Source organism: Vigna unguiculata, chromosome 7 (genome assembly GCF_037176805.1).
Source record: "Vigna unguiculata cultivar grain cowpea cultivar isolate G323 ecotype 2 chromosome 7, ASM3717680v1, whole genome shotgun sequence".
Classification (NCBI taxonomy): domain Eukaryota; kingdom Viridiplantae; phylum Streptophyta; class Magnoliopsida; order Fabales; family Fabaceae; genus Vigna; species Vigna unguiculata.
This window is the reverse complement of record NC_140798.1, coordinates 39,246,899-39,270,947: the sequence shown is the minus strand read 5'-3', so window position 1 is coordinate 39,270,947 and position 24,049 is coordinate 39,246,899. Positions and strand designations below refer to the sequence as shown.

Here is a 24,049-nt window from a genome sequence, read left to right as displayed (position 1 = left end):
TGTCATTGTAATTTTTTGTTAATGAAAAAATTATTCAAATTGGTTTACATGTATTTATCTTGAGATCTTTCTACGGTAATAAAAATAAAAGTATAACGAAATATTGTTTTAGTTTTATTATTATAACAATTAATTATCAAAACATAAAAATAAAATTATAATAAAATATGTATAATAAATAATTATAAAATATTTTAATTAATTGAAACACTTTTAAGCTCTTATCTGACCTTTTATCACAGGAAAGGTGAAAAAAAATGTATACTAGAAACCGTTGCAAAAACCAATAGGTTATAAATAATTAATCTTATATATATATATATATATAAATTGATATATTAAAATATTATATTTGACTGTTGATTTGAGAAAATAAAGAAAATAAAACTCTTTTTAATGATTAATTATAGAGAACGGAATGAAAATATGAAAGAGGATGGTGATAAGATATAACTGCCAAAAATTTACTAATGCAGAACAACTAAAAACAAACTCTCCTTGTGTGATGCTGATGTGTGACTTGTGAGGGAGATCTCAATTCAAAATTGGCGTTGTGTCCACGCGCGCACGAAAGGAATGTGGGCAAGGAAAAACGTAAATACCAATATACCACCATCCCAGTCCCAAGTGCCCAAGGAAAATCAAATAAATAAATATATAAATAAGAAAAAAAATCCAAAACAAAAACCCCTCTTTCTCTCTCTGTTGTGTTTTTGAAGCAAATATACAAAAAAGCCTTTGCACGCTCATTCACCGTTTCTTCTACATTTCCCCCTTCCCTCTCGCCGGCATTCTCCAGAATCCAAAATACCACCGAAAACACACATAAACAATCACACACTCTATTCTTTCTTCTCTATAGGATTCGGCGGAGATCGATAGGTTTGAGACGTGCGTATTGTAGTTTGATAGGAGAGAAGCAACAATGTCGGAGGAAGAGAAGTTGTTGAAGGAGGCGAAGAAATTGCCGTGGGAGGATCGCCTCTTCCACAAGAATTGGAAGGTGCGCAACGAGGCGAACATCGATTTGGCGTCGCTCTGCGACTCCATCACCGATCCTAAAGACTCTCGCATCCGCGAATTCGGTAAGTGTTTTTTTTTCTCTTCAGATAGGGTTTTTAAGTTTTCGGATTCGTTTCTCGATCTCCCTATGGTGGATCTGGATGCGGTTCTCTGCCGAGTTGTTATTTGCTAAGGTGCATTCTCGTTTGGATCTTGATGCGTGGTTTATTTCCTTGTTTTTCTTTTTGAATTTGTCAGGACATTTTTTCAAGAAGACAGTGGCGGATTCAAATGCGCCGGTACAGGAGAAGGCGCTGGATGCGTTGATTGCGTACTTGAGAGCTGCGGATGCCGACGCCGGCAGGTGAGGATTTCGTTGCTTTTGGTTTTTGGATTTGTAATTTGTTTGCATGTTTTAGTTTAAAAGAAGTTATCGTTCCTATTTACATTTAAATTTGAATTTGAATTTCGGAGTAGGTACGGGAAGGAGGTCTGCGATGCGGTTGTGGCTAAATGTCTGACGGGGAGGCCAAAGACGGTGGAGAAGGCTCAGGCAGTGTTTATGTTATGGGTGGAATTGGAGGCCGTGGATGCGTTTCTGGTACCATTTATTTAGCTTCTTTGCTATTAAACTGCCTTCTCCTTTTTTGTTTGTGAGGGATGGGTTTTTCTTTTGTGTCAAGCCGAGTTGAGATTGGTCATACATTTTTGTTTCAGTAGTGACGTGTGTTCTGTTTATGTCATCATTAATTTAAACTTGTGTTGGCAATGATTGTGGACATGAAAAGAGTCTTCACGAAGTCCTAATCGCAGTGCCTATTTTTTTATGCTTTTTCCAGGTTTTTTGAATGCTGAATTTTATCTTGCTTGCTTTCTGTCAGTTATATTTTTCATGAGCGGACAATGTTTGAAGTTAATGGGTACAATATTGCCTCTCAGTTTGTTTGGTGATGAAGAGACCAAACTTTATGTGTTGACCTAAACAACTTTCTCCCTCTATCTCTCAGTAATTGGTTGTTTTTTGGTGCTGTTTTAACAGTAACCGATACCAGGGCTTTATAGTTAGAGTCTCCTTATTGAAATTGTATTCTTGATGTTTTCCTTTAGTGTTGATTGAATGAATGGTTTACATTCGCAAAATACGGTTTTCTGAATGTCATCATGTCTTATGAAGTAATATTTTGACTTTTACTGGTTAGTGTTATTTTTACTTTTATTAAGGGTTTTTTGGTGAATGGAAAAAATATCATCAACTAATAATTGAAAAAATCCTTTTGAAAAAAAAATGTTATTTAGGGGTCCATTTTCTTTTATATTTTCATGGTTTTATCCTTCAAACTATTTTTTAATTTCATTTAGCTTTGTTTTCCAATTTCTTTGTCACTAATTCTGAAAATGTTTTACATGGTGAATTCTGTTTGGATTTGACCAGTCAATAACATTGCATCTACTAATCATTTCTTCCTCTTAGCTGTTAGTAATTTCAGCGTACACTACGTTACATATGCCCCTCCAATTATTAGGATCTATTGAAATTTTAACTTATATAAAAATAAATTTAAGGTATGGTACGTTAAAAAAGTGAAAATTATTAGTAGTAGGAAAACCTTTTGTAATTTAATTATGTTCTATGGCTCCAAAGATACATTTTAACATTTGTTTTAATTCCAATGTGGTGAATTCTTTGGGGTTTACACATTAATAATAGGTCTACTTGTCATATTATTCCTTTCCAATAATATCTGAAGGCTTTTGGTAATTTTAGGATGCGATGGAGAAAGCAATCAAAAACAAAGTTGCTAAAGCAGTGGTACCTGCAATAGATGTTATGTTTCAAGCTTTAAGGTTTGGGATCTTTGTTGCAAAATTTATTATAGGGGTTTTCTTTTACAGATTTTATAGAATTAATTATTTTCTATGTTGTTAGTGAATTTGGAGCAAAAATTGTGCCTCCAAAAAGAATTTTGAAGATGCTTCCAGAACTCTTTGATCATCAAGATCAAAATGTTCGTGCATCCTCTAAAGGGTTGACCCTCGAGCTTTGCCGTTGGATTGGTAAAGATAGTGTAAAGTCAATTTTGTTTGAGAAAATGAGGGACACAATGGTAAGTTAGAATGGTTTTCTATATTTTGCAGTTTTTTTTTTTTTTATTATTTTCTCCTCCATAAAAAAATCATACACTACCTTTTTCCCATTCCTGTAGAAAAAAGAGCTAGAAGCAGAACTTGTAAATGTTACCGGAACAGCAAAGCCAACCCGTAAAATAAGGTGATGTTTGATTTTAATTCTTTTTGCTTTAAATTTCTTCATACTTACCGGGAGATACATGACTTATGCACATATTCTTTTTACTTCATTTTATTTTGTAATTGTTTTTTTCCTTGTTATGGACTTGTGTATTTGTGTGTTGTTTTAAGTTGCTTTTGGAAGTTTTATTACTAGGTATTGCTTTATTCAGGTGTTAGATTCCTCCAAGTTCCCATTTTTCTGATGTTTCATCAGAACCTTGAAACAGTTTCTAAATCTGAACTAGTTATTTTTTCTATTTGAGTGTGACAAGTGATGTGTTGGAGAGTGAATAATCGAAACTTAAATTCAGAGGGCATCTTACATAAATTTAGTACCACCAAAAAGTATGGAGCATTTTTTAGTTCTACAAAGCATTTTTGTTGGAGCATTTTGGTAATTTTCAAGCAAGAAATTTTGAAGTCAAATATGTGATATATTTCTAGGTCGTAGTTCCTTTACTTCATAAGATTTTACCAGCAACAGATGACATTAACCACTGGTGTATGACCAACTTTCATCAAACACAACATTTTTGGTTATACTACTGGTGTCGATGTTTTTTAGTTGAATATGTTGATGCGAAACATTTATTGGCTTAACCGTCTTAATGTCATCCTAATCAAATATTCCGTCATTGTTTTTAGATCTGAGCAAGACAAGGAACCCGAACAAGAAGCTGTGTCCGAGGTTGTCGGTCCTGGCCCCACTGAAGATTCTGGGAATGATGGTATGCAAAATTTTGTATCTGGGGTATGTTTTTCTTTTTTTTAGACATTGTTGTCTTTCCCCGGTAATACTGATTTATGCCTTTTTTTGGTTGTCAAATGCTTTCATAATCAGCTCCTCAAGAAATTGATGAATATGAACTTGTTGATCCGGTTGATATATTGACTCCTTTGGAGAAGTCAGGATTTTGGGATGGAGTGGTCAGTTATCTGCACTTTGTCTTAGATTGTGCTCAGTAACTACTGTACCTTTACTTTTGTTACATGCTTTGAATCTGCCTAACTTTGCTGTTTACTTTTGTCTCACTAATATTCAGAAAGCCACCAAATGGTCTGAAAGGAAGGAAGCTGTTGCTGAGCTAACAAAGCTTGCATCAACTAAAAGAATTTCTCCTGGTGATTTCTCTGAAGTTTGTCGGACCTTAAAGAAGGTATCTTGTACATGTTTGTGTGTTATAGAAATGATGCCCGTGGCCTTTTCAGTACAAAAGCTTTGACATTGTTTGGATCTATAATATGTTTTCACTCAAATATTTGTTTGTTTCCTAGAGACTTGGGATATCTCATGTGTTGATGAATAGTTGACTTAGAGAAGTTAAAATGATTGGGTCTTGATTTTAGTTTTGCCACTGACACAAATTTAAAAGTGTTGGGGCATAATTTTCAGTTAAAGTTCGTCTACTGAAGAGATACCACTTCTATTATTTTGTGCACTCTTTCAAACTTCTTTCTGTTTATTGCTGGGCAATTTCTTCCAGGTTTTGTGGAGGTTAGGAGTTGCTTATGTAAATGTAAGGTGCAATATTTTTAAACATTTTTGTGCTCAGAGAGGCATTTGCCTGTTTGTATTGTATCATATGACTATGATATGACTATATGGTAAAGGACAAAGGTTGCTTTATATTTGTGAAGTTGGTAATGGTGCATTTTGTAGTTTTCTTACTCTGACGTTTAATTGTTTATGTGAATCATGGCCATTTTTGTGACCAGGGACATAGTTGACTTGATATTGTTTTTTTTAATGTATTTTCTTTGTCACTGATGTATTTTTGGGTGCCAAAAGTTTAACTGGTCGTTTTTGCTTGCAGCTTATTACAGATGTGAATATCGCCGTTGCAGTTGAAGCTGTTCAGGCTATTGGCAATCTTGCTCGTGGATTAAGAACTCATTTTTCTGCCAGTTCTCGCTTTTTATTGCCTGTTTTGCTTGTAAGTACTATCCTACAGCCAAATGTACGAGGGGTTAACAATTGAATGCTTTTTACTTTGCGGTCTATTTTCTTTGTATTCTTCATTGGTTATTTGTTACATGTAGCAGCAGTAGTTAATCTGTATTCATTCCATTTAAATGCTATAAAGTCATTATCTGTTTTCTTTAAATTGGTTTATCTGCAGAAAGGGTTTTGAGAGTGTGATCTTTCTCATTCTGAACTGCTCATCACCTTACATTTCTGTTACTGCTGTGTCTTTTGAAGAAGTCATTGATTTTGGTTAGGAGAAGGTTGATTATCTTCTGTTTTGAATGCTGTTAGAGGTGTTAACATCAGAACTGTGCTTCTAGTTTGCAAGGAAATTCTTGTTAAAGTAAATAGTGAATTGTATTTATACACATATTAATAATGTACTCTTCAAATATTGCTTGTTTATTATGTTTCTTTGTGATGATCAGGAAAAGTTGAAGGAAAAAAAACCTGCTTTGGCTGAGGCTTTGATACAGACTCTTCAAGCGATGCAGAAAGCTGGATGCATCAGCCTCATAGATATCATTGAAGGCATGTTTCACATCCTTGATTTTTTATTCGACTATAGGTTAAATAATTTAGTTACTAGTTTTAAAGAATCTCATCTCTAGCATTCTTTTTTGTACATACTCCCAACTCCTGTGGCCTTACGCTACACTGTTTGGTGCTTTTCCTGGTGAAGTTTATTAGTTCGCAAACTGAAGATTATAATATCTATCTTGCATCACTAACCACAGATGTCAGAACAAAGGATTTGTGGTGTTATTTTCCTCTTAGATTCCGTATCCTCTGCAAGACTTGATGTAAAACACATTCAATATTTTCCTGTTGTTATTTATTTAGCTGTAGATTCATATTGCTTTTTTAACTACTTGTATTAAATACTCCATGATTTAGATTGGTATTTTGTGTATGTAGTTTGTAGTAAGTTATTTTTTGTATTTCTGTATGTTGACCTTAAATAATCTTGTCATTAGTGTTTTATGTTTGCTTCTTCTTGAATGTATTATGTGTAATCTGTTGCAGATGTTAAGACAGCCACAAAAAACAAAGTCCCTCTTGTGCGATCCTTATCCTTGACGTGGGTGACATTTTGTATTGAGACAAGTAACAAGGGTGTTATTACAAAGGTGCACAAGGATTATGTTCCAATCTGTATGGAGGTCAGTTTGCTCTTATCGTTTAATTTTATTTAGTGTGCTTGCTTTGTTTCGTGGTGGATTTTAAAGTGATTTTAGAGACTTCGGCTCAGCAGTTTTAGATATTTTTATTTAAATATCAATTTGATCCCCTTCTTTCCTTGGTTTAGGATCACTCAAAACATGATTTAATAAACTTCTTGACTAAAGTTGTGATTTTTTGGCTGGTGTTTAATTCTCAAGTTCTGAGCTGCTGTCTATTCTAGAATACAATTTATTTCAATTGTCTGTGAAAAATACACTGTAAATGTATGTCTTATATTTGTATATTTTTTGAAAATGCTAAAATTTGGATATTTCAGTGCCTAAATGATGGCACTCCTGAAGTCAGGGATGCTGCCTTTTCAGCATTGGCTGCAATAGCTAAGGTAAAACTCGTTTCAACTACATCTTTTTCTGTGCTTTAGAATATGCTTTTGCTGCTCAGGTTCTGAACGATATTTCCTTCACTCTGTTAAATAGTCTGTTGGCATGAGACCTTTGGAGAGGTCGTTGGAGAAACTTGATGATGTTAGAAGAAAGAAGCTTTCGGAAATGATTTCAGGTTCTGAGGATGCTGTGCCTGGTGGTTCTTCTGCAGGTTTGTAATTTTTATTTATTCTAGAAAAATAAAATTTAGATGTGAAGAGAAAATGCAAGTTTTGGGCTTTTTAAAGACTAGGGCTTTCCTAATTTGAGTCATTCTCTAATTTGTGTTTTTGTTGATGTTTAATGTGTACATACGTTTTTTTATGCTGACACTTGGTAATGACATTCCAGCTTCTGTGCATAATACCCGAGCAAGTGCATCTTCTGCGGAGGTGGGTTTCCTTTTTCTTTTATTTTGTTTTTAACTCAAGAAATATTGATTCAATTTCATTTCATTCATGAGCTGCTCCAAGATTTAGTTGGATTATATGTAGTTTGGAAGTTTTCCCTGCCCAGTTTCCCTTTAATGGATCAATCCATCTCCCTCCCATAGGCTTTGACAACCATTGAAAAAATGTAATTCCAGTTTTTACCTTAAATATCACATGGAATATGAATGCTAAGTTGATAAAATAGGTTTTGGACAGGAATTTGAGAACCATGTTAAATACAAACTTGTGAATGATTTAATTTTAAAGTTGAATGTATATATTGGAGGACGAACATTTATATGTCACTTGATTTGCTTACAGACCTCTGAAAGTGCATTTGTCAAAAGGTCAGCAGCCAGCATGCTTAGTGGAAAGAGGCCTGTTCAGTCAGCTGTAAGATTGTATCTTGCTATTTATTTAATATTTGATGATATTATTATTGTATTTCTGATGAATGCGAGTTGATTTGTTAAATATTTTGCACATTCTAGGCTGTCCCTAAGAAAGGAGCGGCTGTAAAGTCTGGCACAAACAAAAAAACTGATGGAGTTGCACAGGTGAAGGCTTCAAAATCAATTGAACAACCTGAGGATGTTGAGGTAAATTGATGTCTGTCTGTTATCTTTCTCTTTGATCTGAACATTCTTTCTGTTTCTTTGATAACTAATTATATTTATTTAATATGTGTGTCTAACATTATGCAGCCTACTGAGATGAGTCTTGAGGAGATTGAAAGTCGAATAGGTTCTCTTATACAGTCAGATACTATTGCTCTATTGAAAAGTGCTGTTTGGAAAGAGCGTCTAGAAGGTTGGCAGTCTGTTTTCCTTGTAATTGTATGCTGTTGCCTTTATGAAGTGCTTGATAAAATAAGGTCGCTGAAGTTAGATTTTTGCAGCCATTTCTTCACTGAAACAGCAGGTAGAAGGCTTACAGGACCTCAACCAATCAGTAGAAATTTTGATTCATTTACTCTGCACTTTACCTGGATGGGGCGAGAAAAATGTTCAGGTTCCAAAATACTTTCTTTGGAATTTAAAATGTTCTACTCTTGATGGTTTGTTGTGAAACATAGGGAGGAGATTTTAAGAGGGCCCTAAGCTTGTGTTTTCTTGTGCAGGTTCAGCAGCAGGTTATTGAAGTGGTCAATCATATAGGTTCAACTGCAGCTAAATTTCCAAAGAAATGTGCAGTACTTTGTCTTTCAGGTGGGTAGTTTAGCTATTACGGTTAATAAACTGTGTTTACTTTAGGAATGACTGTTCTAATTTGCGACTTGTTTTTCAATTTTAGGACTAAGTGAACGTGTGGCAGATATTAAGACACGTGCACATGCTATGAAATGCCTGAGTACTTTGTGTGAAGCTGTTGGTCCAGGATTCATTTTTGAAAGAGTAAGCATGGTTGCCCTTGATAAGCATATATTTTAGTTGTTAGGCATAAGTGTTCTCCTAGCCTGTAAACCCTTTAAACATGAGTTGTTAGGGCATAAGTGTGGTTTGTTTTTAATATGGTAAATAAAATTATGTTCTATTAGCAACTCCTTTTGTGTTATCACTGCTTTAAAGAATTGAACTGCCTTTTCACTGTTGACTGTCATTGTTTGCACTGTTGTCTGTGACTAGTGTTAACTGTATAAACATGAGGTGAATTTAGTCACTTAAGCGTGTTTTTGTGAAAGATGACTGGCTTAGTAAAATGATATCACATGTATATTTTTTTCCTTTACCAAATTTTGTACTATTTAGTTAATCAAGTTAAGTTATATATTTTATAGTTGAATCTCATAATTTCTAAGTAATCTTAAATAATATAATTTTTTTTAGAAAGAAGACAAAATTTAAGAGTTAAAAATGATGGTTGTGCATAGTTTTAAAATATTGTAAGTTTGTGACTGTAATACTAGTTAAATACCAGCAATTAGCCTGCAGTAGACCAGTCTTAGTGTTGCTGTTTAATTTTTGTAATTAATTCCTGTTATTAAGTTAATGTCCGTATCTGGATTCAATTGAATTTCAGTTTGTTCCCTTTTGGATGCATATTAGTGATTTTGTTTATCTTGCGTATTAAAACAAATGATGTTTGGAAAAATGTGATTTTTTCAATTGTAGCTTTACAAGATCATGAAGGAACATAAGAATCCTAAGGTTCTCAGTGAGGGAATTTTGTGGATGGTTTCTGCTGTCGAGGATTTTGGTGTCTCTCATATTAAGCTTAAGGTGCACTATAGATGTTTTATTTTTGTATTTTTTAGTGTGGAATGTTTTGTTTAAAGTTTATAACTTATTAATGCAAATCTTACTATGCAGGATTTAATTGATTTTCTTAAAGACACTGGGCTGCAGTCAAGTAATGCTGCTACTAGAAATGCATCAATTAAGCTCTTGGGTGTTCTGCATAGATTTGTTGGTCCAGGTAACTTTGTGTTTCATATTTTCTTCTCAATTATGTTTTCAAGGCTCTAAGCTTTTTCTTCTTGCAGACATTAAAGGGTTTCTTACTGATGTAAAGCCTGCACTGCTTAGTGCACTTGATACGGAATATGAGAAGAATCCTTTTGAGGTATGTTGTGTTTGGTGAGGTTAGTTGTGTTGTGTCTTGGTTTTCCTAGTAGTGTCATATAATTTCGACTGCTTCAGGGAGCATCTGTAGTTGCCAAGAGAACTGTCAGGACTTCGGATTCCTCTTCAACTGTTGCTGCTGGTGGACTTGATGGCTTGCCTCGTGAAGACATCAGTGGAAAGATCACTCAAACTCTTCTGAAGAGCTTGGAAAGCTCTGATTGGAAGGTTTGTTTGATAAGAGCTTGCAATTTGCTTTTAATTTTGTATTTATTGTTGTATTGGGATTTCAGTTATTAAATGTTGCACTATTGCTTCTAATTTTTCTGTGTATTTTTACTTACTATAGGTTCGTATGGAGTCTGTTGATGCTGTAAACAAAATATTGGAAGAGGCTAATAAGCGCATTCAAGCTACTGGAACTGGTATTTCACCGACCCTTACCCTATTAAATAAGATGTTCGCTATATTTTCGACTTTGCCAGTCCTTTTATTTGTTCTGAACTGTTTCTTTACCAGGTGAATTGTTTGGAGCTCTTAGGGGACGACTCGTTGATAGCAACAAAAACATCGTCATGGCTACTTTGACAACAATTGGCAATGTTGCATCTGCAATGGGGCAAGCTGTAGAGAAGGCAAGCAAGGTAAGAGGATTCTGTTATGCTTTCATATTTTTTTCCAGTTGGTATTTTTCTTTTGCTGTTTGCTATATTGACTTAATTGCAACGGTTTATCCAGGGTATTCTGTCTGATATATTGAAATGTCTTGGTGACAACAAGAAGCACATGAGAGAATGTGTACTGAATGCTTTAGATTCTTGGCTGGCTGCTGTTCATCTTGATAAAATGGTCTGTCCTTAGCCTATGTTCTGTTGTTCTGTGTCCGTAGTATCAATGTCCTGAGTATGGTTTTTACTTTAGGTTCCTTATATTGCAATTGCTTTGGTGGACTCTAAAATTGGTGCGGATGGGCGTAAGGATCTGTTTGATTGGGTATCTAAGCAACTTTCTGGGTTAAGTAATTTTGCTGAAGCTGCACAACTGCTGAAGCCTGCCTCTTCCGCAATGACAGTACAGTCTGGATACTCAGCTTTCTGATTTTGTGTTTATAACATTTCTCAAATAGTTCTAATTTGCCCTATTCTTTTGAACAAAATTTATGATGGCTTATTGTTAGGATAAATCTTCTGATGTTCGCAAGGCAGCAGAAGCTTGCATTAATGAGATACTGAGAGTTAGTGGACATGAAATGGTATTTGTTTTAAAAAACTGCTTTTTTCTTCCCTTGTTTCCTTAATATTGATGTGATACCCAAGCATCTTTAATTTGTTTTTTCAGATTGAAAAGATACTTAAAGACATTCATGGACCAGCACTCACTCTGGTTCTTGAGAAGTTGAAACCATATGGAGCTTTTCAAGGTATGTTCTCATTCTTCTTTGTTAATCATGGTGAAGTTCTTATTTTTATCTTACTTACACAGTTTTTGTTTTTAGAGTCATTTGCGGTGGCCAAATCGGTTTCAGTGGGTGCACCAGCAAAATTGAAGGGGGGGAAATCAACTGCTAATGGTGTTTCAAAACATGGAAATAGAGCTGCATCTTCGGTAGTTTCTTTTTCCTTTTTATTAAGTACTCTTAGATCTGTTTGGATTTTCTAACTATTTGTTTCATCATCTCAACAGAGAGCTGTGGCAACAAAAGGCACTAAATCTGAACCAATATCTGTTCAAGATATAGCGGTACAGTCTCAAGCTTTGTTAAATATCAAGGATTCAAATAAGGTAATGTTGTTTGGGGTTGGGTTTACAAAACTTTACTTGAGATCTTCAAAGTATGCATGACTGGAGTGTCATCTTCACGATTGTCATACATGCAGGAAGATAGGGAGAGAATGGTGGTTCGAAGGTTAAAGTTTGAGGACCCTCGTCCTGAGCAAATTCAAGATCTCGAGGTGGGACTGTTTATTGAGGAACAAGTATACATAACTCCAACTTTCTATAACTAATGAATTATATTAAAAGCGACTGTAATTTGCAGAATGATATGATGAAGTATTTCCGAGAGGATTTACATAGGAGACTCTTAAGTGCAGATTTTAAGAAGCAAGTTGATGGACTTCAAATGCTGCAGAAGGTGTTGTTCTATAACATTCTCAATAACTTCCATGCTTTTGAAGTGTTTTTTATTTACCGGAACTTGTACAAACTGCAATTGCACTTTTCAGGCCCTTCCTTCCATTGCTAAGGAAGTAATAGAAGTTTTGGACATTCTTCTGAGGTGGTTTGTGTTACAGTTCTGCAAATCAAACACAACATGTCTATTGAAGGTTTCTATTATTTTTGTTTTTGTTGTGATGCCAGTTTCCTTCTTTTCTTCCTTTAGTTTGCAGATGTATGGTGTCAGTTGTAACTTCATTCAATTTAATTGCTCAGGTGCTGGAATTTCTTCCAGAGCTGCTTGACACCTTGAAGGAGGAGGGTTACACTCTGACAGAATCTGAAGTGGCCATGTTTCTTCCATGCCTTGTAGAGAAGGTTAATATTAGCAACTATATTTGTAGAGTGTTATTATTCCCATGAATCTTTCTAATGGTTTAGTTGATTTCAGCTAACTTTTGTTTTAAAATAAGGTACTAGGTTATATTAGTGTGCTTACTTTGGTGTTACAGATGGCAAAGTAGACGTTCATTTCTTATTTTAATGTTGCAGTTAGGGCATAACATTGAGAAAGTACGAGAAAAAATGCGCGAGCTGACCAAACAATTTGTTGCCATATATTCAGCTTCTAAATGTTTACCCTATATATCAGAGGGTTTGCGCTCCAAGAATAACCGAACTCGAATTGAATGTGTTGATCTGGTTGGATTTATTATTGATCATCATGTTGCTGAGGTATTGTATCTATTTTTCTATTATTTTCTACTCTCACTGTTTTCCTTGAATACTACTGACATTATGTGGACAGGTTGGTGGGCAGCTAAAATTATTGCAACAGGTTGCTAGTTTGACAGCAGAACGGGATGGTGAAACTAGGAAAGCAGCATTAAATACACTAGCTACTTGTTATAAGATTCTTGGTATGCCACATCCTTTAGGACCATCTCTCTATTTTTCAACGTTCTTGGGAAATGTTGTGCCTTCTGCCTCGTGATGTAAAGCACATCTGTTGTATTTTGTTGGATTGGGGTGGGTTTTTCCACTAGTGTATAAATTGCATGAGCAGCATATCCTTCTCTATGTGTGAAGTGAACCACTTTTTGGCTCGCTCAACTTAGATGCTGAATTTTTATTCTTTTCTTCTCACCTCTTATAACTTGTGGAGTTATTTTCCAATTTTTGCTATGCAGGTAATGACATCTGGGAATTTGTTGGGACTCTTTCAAACACTCAACACAGCATGTTAGAGGATAGATTCAAGTGGAAGGTCAGTACATCCTTTAGTCATTTGTCTCCGTTTGTTATACGGAGTTCTTGACAATTTCGGTTGTGTACTTTACTAGGTACGGGAGATGGAAAAGAAGAAGGAAGGGAAGCCTGGGGAAGCAAGGGCCATTTTAAGACGTGCAGTAAGGGAAAATGGGTGTGTCCATTCTTTCCAATCTGTTCTGTCAATGCATTTTTTCCTTCTAATTTTTTCTATAATCTCTTGATCCTGATCATCATTTTGAAATGAAAATATAAACATGACTTAATTCCTTTTTGTGGTCATTGGCTTGCTGTTGATATCTATGCTAATTTTATCTATTAAATGAGGCTGGAATCCTATTTGGTGTAGCATAAATATTTTGGGGGAAGGTGCACTATCTCTGATTACGGCTGATGAGATTTTAGGATTTGATAAATTGTTTTGATAAAATCATTGAAAAGATATCTTATTTATATTGAAAATGTTATGATGGATATGCGTGATACAATTCCTTTCAAGGAAGTATAAATGAACATAGTAACTACACAATGACTTTCGCATAGGTCCTATCATGGTTGTTTGAGTTACCTCTTTCATGATTTTACAGTTCTAGTTAAGCAAAACAATTTAACTTTTGTACAAACTCTCAAGTCAATGTGTTTGAACTTAACTGTAAATTTTTCTCCCATTGATCGATCCCACATGTTATATACCTTGACTCAATTTGAAAAAGTTAACTCCTTTGTAAAATGTTTTCATTTTAATGAGAAATTATATATATATATATATATATATATATATATATATATATATATATATATATGTATATTGTACACTTATTTAGTTTGAGCTTATTTAGTACTAATCTACTGCACTTTATTATTCTGAATTTTCTTTTTTGCTTTATGGCTTCAAATGTTGAATTGTTTTATTATAGATATCCATAGTGCTTTTGCACCACGTGTAGGATTAAAAGTGCTTTTGAAAGAAGATTTTTGGAATACATGGATGGTTTGGTTGGTTCAAAGCTTTTCATTAGCGAATAAAATTCTAGTAGATGGGAGTTTTAAGTTGGCATGTTGGTATTGAAACAAGGCAACTTATACGAGCTATGTGGAAGTATAATTTATTTGTGATTTCTAAATGCGATAATTTCAAGATTATGAACTCTTATTTTATGAGAAACATGATGGGTGTATATGGGTGTTAAACTAGATTAACTTATCTTCTAATCAATTCTGGAAAAGCTTAAAGGCTGTTTCTTGTTGTACTTCTTTTTCAACTTGAGCCCTAGTTGTAGACTTTTATTTCTTCCCTTCATATGTCTTATGTAAGAACTCACGTGTGTATACACATACACAAACATGAATAAGCTGAGAGATAATTATGTCTTAAGCATCCTTTCTCATATTTTTCATTCTCAAGTGTGGGATTAGTTAACCTATTTCCTGACCTGGACTGAAGAGTTTCTTTTGCGTGGATTATTAAACAGTTAAATACTTGACAGTGAATATTTCCTGTTATTGATTCCATTACCAGGTCTGATGTTGCAGAGCAAAGTGGAGAGATGTCTAGATCTCTTGCTGGTCCTATATTGAGGTAGGGTAAAGGTTTTACTGATATTCATTCATTTTCTGTTCCTTATTAAGGGGAAATTAACCCTGCCCCAAATTATCCCTATTTTATTATTCCATATCACTCATGTTGATGTCAGAAAAAATTATGGTCAACCTGATAGTAACATAGAGAGACAGTTGATTTCCCGTTCTTCTGCTGTTGCTAATGGGCCCCCAGATTGGAACGAAGCACTTGATATAATTTCTTTTGGTTCTCCTGAACAGGTGAAATAAACTAAATAATTTGCTATACATACATGCATACATATATTATATATATATATATATATATATATATATATATATATAGACACTCACACACACACCCACATCTTTTGAGATCCCCCATTCGCTTTCTGTTCTTTTGAAATTGAAGATTGAACTCTGATTTTCGATTTTCTTGTTGCAGTCTGTTGATGGAATGAAAGTTATTTGTCATGAGTTAAGTCAGGTCTCTAATGACCCAGACGGCATTGTTATGGATGAACTTGTGAAAGACGCAGATAGATTAGTTTCATGCCTTGCAAATAAGGCGAGTTAACTTTCTATACTACTCTCATTCGGGAAATGATTTTCGTGTTTTGATTATTTTTTTATTATTCTAAATAGGTTGCAAGAACCTTTGACTTCAATTTGACTGGGGCCTCGTCACGATCTTGTAAATATGTGCTTAACACTCTCATGCAGGTACTTTTTTTTTGGCGCTAGAATTTGTATCATCTGATGTCTTTTAATATAGCTATTTGTGATTGCTAATTTGTTTTGGGAAATACAGACTTTTCAGAATAAAAGATTAGCACATGCTGTAAATGAGAGCACTCTTGACAGTCTCATTACTGAGCTGCTTCTGTGGCTCTTGGATGACAGGGTTCCTCATATGGAAGATGGAAGTCAATTGTTGAAAGCATTGAATGTGTTGATGCTTAAGATTCTGGTTAGGAACTTTATCTCCCCTCATCTGTTGAACTGCAACGTGAGGCATATTATGCTGATGTATTATAGTGCAGGTTATTTAGTAACTAGTTATTGTCAATACAGGATAATGCAGACCGCACTTCTTCCTTTGTTGTCTTAATCAATCTTTTGCGACCGTTAGATCCATCCAGGTGGCCTTCACCAGCATCAAATGAGCCACTTGCTTCTAGAAATCAGAAGTTTTCTGATCTAGTTGTAAAATGCCTTATCAAGCTTACAAAGGTAACATGTGCAGCCATCGGCAAAATGGTAAAAGATATGAACGTAAAACAAACTATTTTGGTCATCTAAATATAATTGGGCTAATGTAATATAGCTTATTAGCCAAGGTTTCTGGATCGAGTAATTTGTTACTTGCTCTAGGGTCTATCTATAAGGTTATTATATTTCCTGTTTCATTTAAACTTCCACAGGTAGCATGAATCAATGATGAATGTCTTGAATTTAGATTACTTTTGACTTTAAACTTTTACTTATGTTTCTAATTGAGACTACTACACAATTTGTGGTGATAGCATATCTAAGATTGACTACTATGCTTTTTAATATGATAAACTTGTGAAGAAATTTTTACCCTAAATTTTACCATTCACCATTCTATGTCAGTTTTGGTGGCAAAGATTTTTTTTTTAATCTAGTTCATTCCTCTACCCAACCATATAATTGTTATACTATTTTATTTGATCGATGAATTAACAGTATTAGTTTTTGGATGATTATATAATGGGCCCAAATATGTAGTTAATACTTATTAGATATTCAATTATTAACAAACCCATTAACCAATCTATTGGACTTCTATATTACGCACTGTAAACTTATATAATTTGGCTCGAATAGTTATTAATTAAAGTTTTTTAGTCATCACATCATTAACATGTATTTTGTTTGTGCTGCAGGTTCTTCAGAGTACTATATATGATGTTGATCTCGATCGCATTCTTCAAAGTATCCATTTGTACCTGCAAGACTTGGGAATGGAAGAAATTAGAAGAAGGTATTGATTGATTGGTAAAGTTGCTATTTTTTGCTTATAAAATAATTCTTGAATTATTTCTGTTTTCTAATGTTTAATTTGTACAGGGCTGGTGCTGATGACAAACCCTTACGAATGGTAAAAACTGTTTTACATGAACTTGTCAAGCTTCGTGGTGCAGCGATAAAGGGTCATCTCTCAATGGTTCCTATTGATGCAAAACCTCAACCCATCATCCTTGCATACATTGAACTTAATCTTGAGGTATAAACTATAACAAATTAATGTGATTTATTGTTGAAGTAGACCCATTTATACTCTATTTCTCCTACCTTTTATTTTTAGACTTTGGCAGCGGCGAGAATGTTGACTGCATCTGGACCTGGGGGACAAAACCATTGGGGAGATTCAGCAACCAATAATTCAGCCTCTGGGACCCATTCTGCTGATGCCCAGTTAAAGGTATAGTTATGCTTTATTTCTCGGTATCTTGGGTACTAGAACATCATCAGATGTTGTAAACTTGAAATTCTACCTAGAATTGTTATTTGAATTGAAGATTTTATCTAGAATGCAAAGCTACATTCATGTGTACATCATTTGCATAAAAAAGAAAATAACTTTTATCTACATTCTACGAACTTAGATTGAAAAATCATAGTTGTTAATAAGTCATAAAACCCAAATACATTATGGTACAATGCATTAATAAGTAGGACATGGAGAAAAGAAATGTGAGGTGTTTTAAAAAAAAATGGGTAATAAGGCGAGAATGATCTCTGTGAATGTGTCTGCTTGCCTCCCACTTGCCGTACATTCCGTTGGTGAGGCAGCAGAGAAGATTCTCAACTTGTAGGTATTATCCTACTTGAGACTGAGACTTTAAAATATATGAGTAGTGGACTACAGTACCACTCTCCTCCTCTTCTATTTATAATGAAGCAAGTACATATGAAAAGACTACTCTAAGATACTAGACATGATTACATGCAACAGTAGATACGGCAGTAGGTAGTTTCCCACACTCAACACCCTACACATAGGGTTAATGATACAATAGGTAATAATTCTAACAATCCTAAAATTTAATTCGCAATCCTGACAATAACCGATATATCTCAATGTTTCTAATTTATTCTATTTTTTCTTGTGTCAATATCCTATTTTGCTGAAACTTAACTTAAAAGCCTATATTTCACCGCTGACTCCGTTTGTCTTCAAAATTAAATTGCAGCAAGAGTTGGCTGCTATATTTAAGAAGATTGGAGAGAAGCAAACTTGCACGATTGGTCTATATGAGCTATATCGGATTACCCAATTGTACCCTAAGGTAAGAATTAAGGGTAGTAAAGATAACAGAAATAACGATTTATTTTTCTGGTTTAGAGTGAATGTTCAGCCTATACGATTTTTGCTTATTTGATCAAGATTCTTGTGCTTTATCTTAGGTTGACATATTTGCTCAGCTTCAAAATGCTAGTGAGGCCTTTCGAACTTACATTAGAGATGGTCTTGCTCAGGTTGAGATTATTTACTTGTATTACCACATGTTAATTGAGCTTGCGTTTTTGTATTTCTATGACCAATTCGAGGTATTTGTCGATTGGCAATTGAATTTAACATTTTGGCAGATGGAAAAGAATGCTGCAGCTGGAAGAACTCCCTCGAGTTTACCTATGCCTACTCCTCCACCAGCATCTTTAAACATATCTTCCCCTGATTTTGCACCTCTCTCACCTGTAAATGCAAATCCATTGGGTGATGCTAAATTAAATATGAAACCTGACCCAACAAATTTTAATTTACCCCCATCATACAGTGAGGAGAATAGGCCTGTGAATGCCATTACGTCTAGAGCATTAAATTCTGACTATACATTAGGTGACCAAAGAAATGATAGATTTATGACAGGAGGTATTTTAACCTAATTTTAGTTGTTTTGCGCCAATTTTTACATTGAAGAAATGATGTTGACTAGGAGAAGTTACATATGAACTGCAGTAACCAGTGGTACGTTGGATGCAATCAGAGAGAGGATGAAGAGTATGCAATTAGCAGCTGCTGCTGGGAGTACAGAATCTGTCGGTAGACACTTAACAAGTGCAAATGACAACTTGAATCATGGAGTTCCTCCTAGTCAGATTCCTCATACAGCAGAGCATGCCGGAACCGAGAATACTTTGCATGGTGGGGTACTTCCTATGGATGAGAAAGCACTGTCTGGCCTTCAAGCGCGGATGGAAAGATTGAAAAGTGGTTCCCTTGAACCTCTTTGATGGTAAAGAGAAAAAAAATCTCACTAATGTCAGATTTCATTCATGCAGTGGCGTACAGCGTGTCGTCATATAATTTTCAATACGGTATAGATGAATATGTATAATCCTCTTCAAACTACGGAACATTGACGTTGCAGAGCATAGCAGGATTGGTTGCCGTTCATTTACCGCCCTTGCAATTATTTCACCTCATGCATGCTTTGCCCTCTTGCTCGTTGTATATGGTAGTGGAGCTTTGTTTTTCTAACAGGAGTTAATGTAGATTGCGTCAATTTAATGCAATTTTACAGATCATTCCTTACTGACGCTGAGCTTTGCTTGGTGTTATCGCATTAGCTTGTTTCAGCAAATTTTGACACTGGTGTTTCAATTTAATTATGCAAAATGAATTATAGAAGGACATCACGTTCAATGTCCTTGAATTTGTTCATTATTCGTTTGTGCTTGCGAAAGTTGCTGTGCTGTTTCGTACTTAGTATATACTATTTTGAAGTCTACTAATCATCAAAAGTCTGTACTTCGATAATAAGAGTCTAATAGTTGTGAATGAATATTTTTTTAATAAATTAGGCTGCAGTTTTATTTTAAAGTAAATTTAATGAAATGTGCACAACTCAATTATTTTGCATTTGAATGTCATTTTTGAAATATTTTCAAAATAAATCTAAAAGCTTGATTACTCTGACTCTTCCTGTCTTCGAAAAAAATAGTATTCTTAAATCCATTTGTTATGAAGACATTATGTATCATTGAATTGGTGCCTAAGTAAAGAAAGTACTAAAATATTTGACAACCTAGATTGGAGAACATGAAAAGGGATTGGAGAACCTTCTAAATTCATTTTAAGTCCTCTTCGGCTTCACTTTGGATGAAGCTACCTTTGTCTCTTACGAATCTATGTATACAGAAATTGTTATGATAGCTGCCAATAAAGCCAAACTCTTCATGGTCATAACATTTTGATATAACTTTGGTTTTTCTTTAACAATCTAAAATGCATACATCCACAAAAAGAGATTGTAATTATACATTTTAGATTGTATATTTCTATCTGGAACAGAAAAAGAGATTCACCGAACATGCAATGCAAGAGAACAAGCATCCACAAACCACTACCAACCACCAATAAACATTACAAGCTCAGACTCTGATTGGTCACGACACAATAAAACAAACACCCACCAATGCCTAAATTCTGAAGGGTGCATGGAGAACATGGAAGTGCAGGAAGAATTTCCCTATGTTGTGTTTTGAAATTTAATTTAGATTCAAGAAGTCGTTGGTTCAAATATGAATAATTTTGTGGATGAGAAACATGTAATTAGTTCAGAATATTCTCTTAACATGACTAATATACATTTTCAACAACTCTTATTTGTCAAACGTCATCCAAACATTGCTTAAAATTTTGTTCTGCCTTAGGCTCAACTTTCAGTACATATTTACCAAAGAATAAGATTCCATCCATATTTTCAATAAGTTACTAACACAGAATATCCAATTAAGTACTATGTAAAGCAGTTGGAAACAATAACAAGTTTTCTACACTTAAAATCCTGACTTGATTCAGATTTATTAGTGTAGATTCATCAAATCAGGTCGCTTTTCCAATTACTCCCCTGGATTCAGTGGGAATTCAGATGTTCATAACTCTTCTCCAGTCTGCAGTCATAAAATATAGTTTCCGATTGATCATAAGCTCATTGGAAATGATAAAGAATGGTTCTGGAAACAAATACATACCAACATCTCATGGTCTCCCCTTACTTCTTCTATCAATTCCTGTAGGGGTTTATTAGCACTGTTGGGAACAAGTGCAGCAAATGCAGCTGGTTTTAGTCCTGCATAACAAAAACTCCAAAACCATAGTGAACGTCTGAAATGTGCCAAGAATGTTCAGAAAGAAAGACTTCGTCTTCAGCAGACCCTAAGGAACAATTGAAAATGTGATCATAAGTTGGTTACCGGTTTCGGGAAAAGAATCTATGAACATCATCATCTCCTCTCCGCTTAAACCAGACAAGAAACATATCCGGGGAAGTGGCTTGGCTATCTGCAGGGTACAAAATAAAGAACATGCCGAGATTTGAATGTAATTCATAAGTTAAGGATTGCCATGACCGAATGAAATATCAATATGTGCCACCGTAATCCTTCAGTAAAAGGAAGTATTTTTGTCCATGTGAAATGAAAGTCCTTAGTGCATTAGAAGCATGTTTATTAACTTATATAGTGCTGCAAGGTTCAGGATTCTTATGCTCATAAAATTAGAGGTGGTGTGAGTTCTCTAGTTTTGATACAATAAAGTCTACATGAGAAACTGCGAAATGCATGATGAATTTGTGTGAAATGGTAGGCACCAATGACAAAGGAAAAACTTTTTCTTCTGTTATTCATTTTCACTTTGAGTTCAAATTCTCCAGGAGTGCACAGAAAAAGATGTTAGACGAAAGTAATACATAAATATTTATACCTTGATCTCCTCCAAACTCTGTTGTGTTGTATGCATTGCCTCCCAAAGTGAACTTGTAATCATGTCTTCTGTGCAATAGATGACCTGCAATGCAATTCATTATATTCCCTATTTATTTTTTTCAATTCTTTTTGAGATAACTACGGAAATTAAAATTGTTACATAACCTTCAAATTTTAGTTAGCATTGTGAAAAAACCCAGAGGCTAAGCCTTAACCAAATGGTAAGAGGTTCCTCGAAATAGCCTATCCACTTGTGCTGATACGTCTTCTAAAATCTACCTTCTCCATACTCTAACTGGGAACCTTATGCACTATCTCGCCCGTCGTTTATGGGTAAATATTGGTATTCATTTTCTTAGTTTATCTAATGCATCTTTAATTGATTGTGCTATGTTATTTACTCTATCAACATCATAGTAACTTTTCCATCATAATGTTGTTTTCTTGGAAATATATAATGTTGAAGCAATGATCTGTGTGAGAGAGTAGATTTCTTACAGGATAATTACTCCATTGATTTTGGTTTTCAAATAAAATGGCCATGAAAGAGAAGAAATGAGATGTTACCTTCAGGAATTCACCATCTAACTCTTTTAAAAGCTGTTGGATCTGCTCAACATCAGAATGGACATTATACTATTAAATGACATATTTGGAAAGAAAACATGGCCAAGGCAATTTAATGCTAATATATCTAAAGCAAAATATGACTGCATAATCATCGTAAGCAGCTTGGTTATGTTACTATAGTAATTTACTGACAGTTGATAAATTAATGATACATTACAAGGTATGTAGAGGATTTTCAATAGTGGCAACAATATCAATAAAAGGTACTCATCGATGATATTTTGGATCATCAAATTGAAAGCACAAACAATAACCAGACCAAAGGCTGATTAGAAATTCAAGTACACGAATGGCCATTTAAGTAAAGACATAGAAAGTAAAAGAAACAGAAGGCATTGTAAATCTTTCAAGACATGAAACTACCACATTATTCTTTACTAAGACTAGTATATCTTACTACATGGGTGATGGTAAGATCACCTTCAAAGCTTCATCTGCTTCAAAGCCCAACAACAATAAGGCCTGCAAAACAAAAGAAACTTGGGTTTGACTACATGTAAAGTCAGAGCCAGATTACTAAGTTCTGACCCAAGTCAAGATAGAATGAAAAGAGCATCCACAAAACTCACTTGATTCAAATTTTCCAAGCTAAATAAATAGGAAATCAAGGCCTATCAGAGGCACTAGAAGATAACAACTTTTGATTTCCATGAAAAGTTAGTCAATAGGCATTTTGTATGAGTGTGTATGTTGAAAATTATTTTATGGTGGCGGTGATGTGAATAGTTATAATAAGTGATGGAAAACATGTTATTCAAAACTAACCATGACTTACAGGTGGACCATATATAGGATCCTCTGCATTCAAAGGAACGAATTTCGAGTCTTCAACAACCTCATTAGGAAGTCCTGCACTATGGAAAAATATTATATAAAGAATTGTAGTTCGCAGCGCCCCCTGAATAAAAGCTTTTTTTTTTTTCAATATAGAAGTTACATAAGGAAGCTCAGAAGCTCGAAGTCCAAATCTATACTTGGCGATATAGAAAGAAAAAACAAAAAATTAACACCACTTGTGGGTAGGAGTGTTGACATGATTGAAGTTGATTTGAAGAAATGCACGATGCCCCAAATGGGTATGAAGAGAAGACAGTGATAAGATTGTAAATTTTACCTTCAGAGGATGCTCTTCGAATATAATGGCAGAAGTTAGAAGAGTTCGAAGAAGAAGAAGAATAAGACACTGAAACTGGAAAACACGAAGGGGGTGTTGGTAGGTGACAGCGCAACCACGAATTTGCTGATAATCCAATGGAAGTAGCAGATGACATGATTTTTCCTCACTACTTTCCAACTTCTTCCACTATCACTCTTCCACACAGACGGCTGATGATAACAAATATATATATATACACACAGTGATAAGAAATTATTGATATATTGAAGTTAATTTATGATTACAATAATTTAATTTAATTTTTATTAAATTGAATTTAATATATTAGTTATAAATAATAAATTTATTCCAAGAATAATTAAAAGAATATCTCTTTCTCTTCATGTTTGATTTTCTTTTAATTAATCTATTATCTATTATAATGAATAACTCATCTCACTGTTATACTAACTTTAATATATTTAGCATATTCTAATCAGTGAATAGTAATTTAAACTAAATGTATTAATCAACTAAGCTAAATAGATTTATAATTCAAATTGATACTAATTTCTCTCAATTAATTATTCAATTTAAATATATTCCCATATTTCCTTATTTGAACAAATAATTAAAATTCGTGTAAATTATATATAGCACGAAAACTTTTATAAAATGAAAGTAAATTTATATTATTCAAGCATTGAATTTAATTTTTTTTTTTAATTTCCGATGGATGTTTG

General features: G+C 34.3%; 2 protein-coding genes across 4 annotated transcripts; one reads left to right on the top strand and one right to left on the bottom strand.

Moving 5' to 3' along the window:
- Window positions 1-702: 702 nt before the first annotated feature.
- On the top strand, window positions 703-19,538 carry MOR1 (ARM repeat superfamily protein). 3 transcript variants are annotated; one of them, XM_028078819.2, is made up of 54 exons: window positions 704-1,085; window positions 1,261-1,366; window positions 1,480-1,603; window positions 2,768-2,847; window positions 2,930-3,107; window positions 3,207-3,271; window positions 3,937-4,019; window positions 4,133-4,218; window positions 4,335-4,448; window positions 5,106-5,225; window positions 5,686-5,788; window positions 6,284-6,420; window positions 6,759-6,824; window positions 6,919-7,036; window positions 7,216-7,256; window positions 7,617-7,688; window positions 7,787-7,894; window positions 8,000-8,105; window positions 8,194-8,306; window positions 8,416-8,503; window positions 8,589-8,689; window positions 9,407-9,514; window positions 9,605-9,710; window positions 9,778-9,857; window positions 9,935-10,084; window positions 10,206-10,281; window positions 10,376-10,500; window positions 10,595-10,705; window positions 10,778-10,927; window positions 11,034-11,108; window positions 11,195-11,276; window positions 11,352-11,461; window positions 11,540-11,638; window positions 11,734-11,808; window positions 11,895-11,990; window positions 12,082-12,183; window positions 12,290-12,391; window positions 12,566-12,748; window positions 12,822-12,933; window positions 13,204-13,280; window positions 13,357-13,436; window positions 14,802-14,861; window positions 15,001-15,103; window positions 15,288-15,410; window positions 15,488-15,565; window positions 15,654-15,812; window positions 15,917-16,075; window positions 16,753-16,850; window positions 16,937-17,093; window positions 17,175-17,291; window positions 18,064-18,159; window positions 18,278-18,349; window positions 18,461-18,743; window positions 18,831-19,538. In XM_028078819.2, the coding sequence occupies exons 1-54, from the start codon at window positions 926-928 to the stop codon at window positions 19,103-19,105; spliced, it is 6,048 nt and encodes a 2,015-aa protein (XP_027934620.1). In that variant the 5' UTR covers window positions 704-925; the 3' UTR covers window positions 19,106-19,538. The 3 variants fall into 3 exon arrangements, with proteins under 3 accessions (XP_027934618.1, XP_027934620.1, XP_027934619.1); XM_028078818.2 differs by having other exon boundaries at window positions 14,977-15,103; XM_028078817.2 differs by having other exon boundaries at window positions 703-1,085; window positions 11,195-11,461; window positions 14,977-15,103.
- Window positions 19,539-20,459: 921 nt separating this feature from the next.
- LOC114190383 (vacuolar acid trehalase) lies at window positions 20,460-23,543 on the bottom strand. The gene is made up of 8 exons (XM_028079237.2): window positions 23,325-23,543; window positions 22,986-23,059; window positions 22,631-22,672; window positions 22,148-22,189; window positions 21,579-21,662; window positions 21,071-21,158; window positions 20,849-20,946; window positions 20,460-20,767 (listed from the first exon to the last, which is right to left on the bottom strand). Exons 1-8 carry the CDS (start codon window positions 23,479-23,481, stop codon window positions 20,750-20,752), a joined length of 603 nt encoding a protein of 200 aa, XP_027935038.1. The 5' UTR covers window positions 23,482-23,543; the 3' UTR covers window positions 20,460-20,749.
- Window positions 23,544-24,049: the final 506 nt, after the last annotated feature.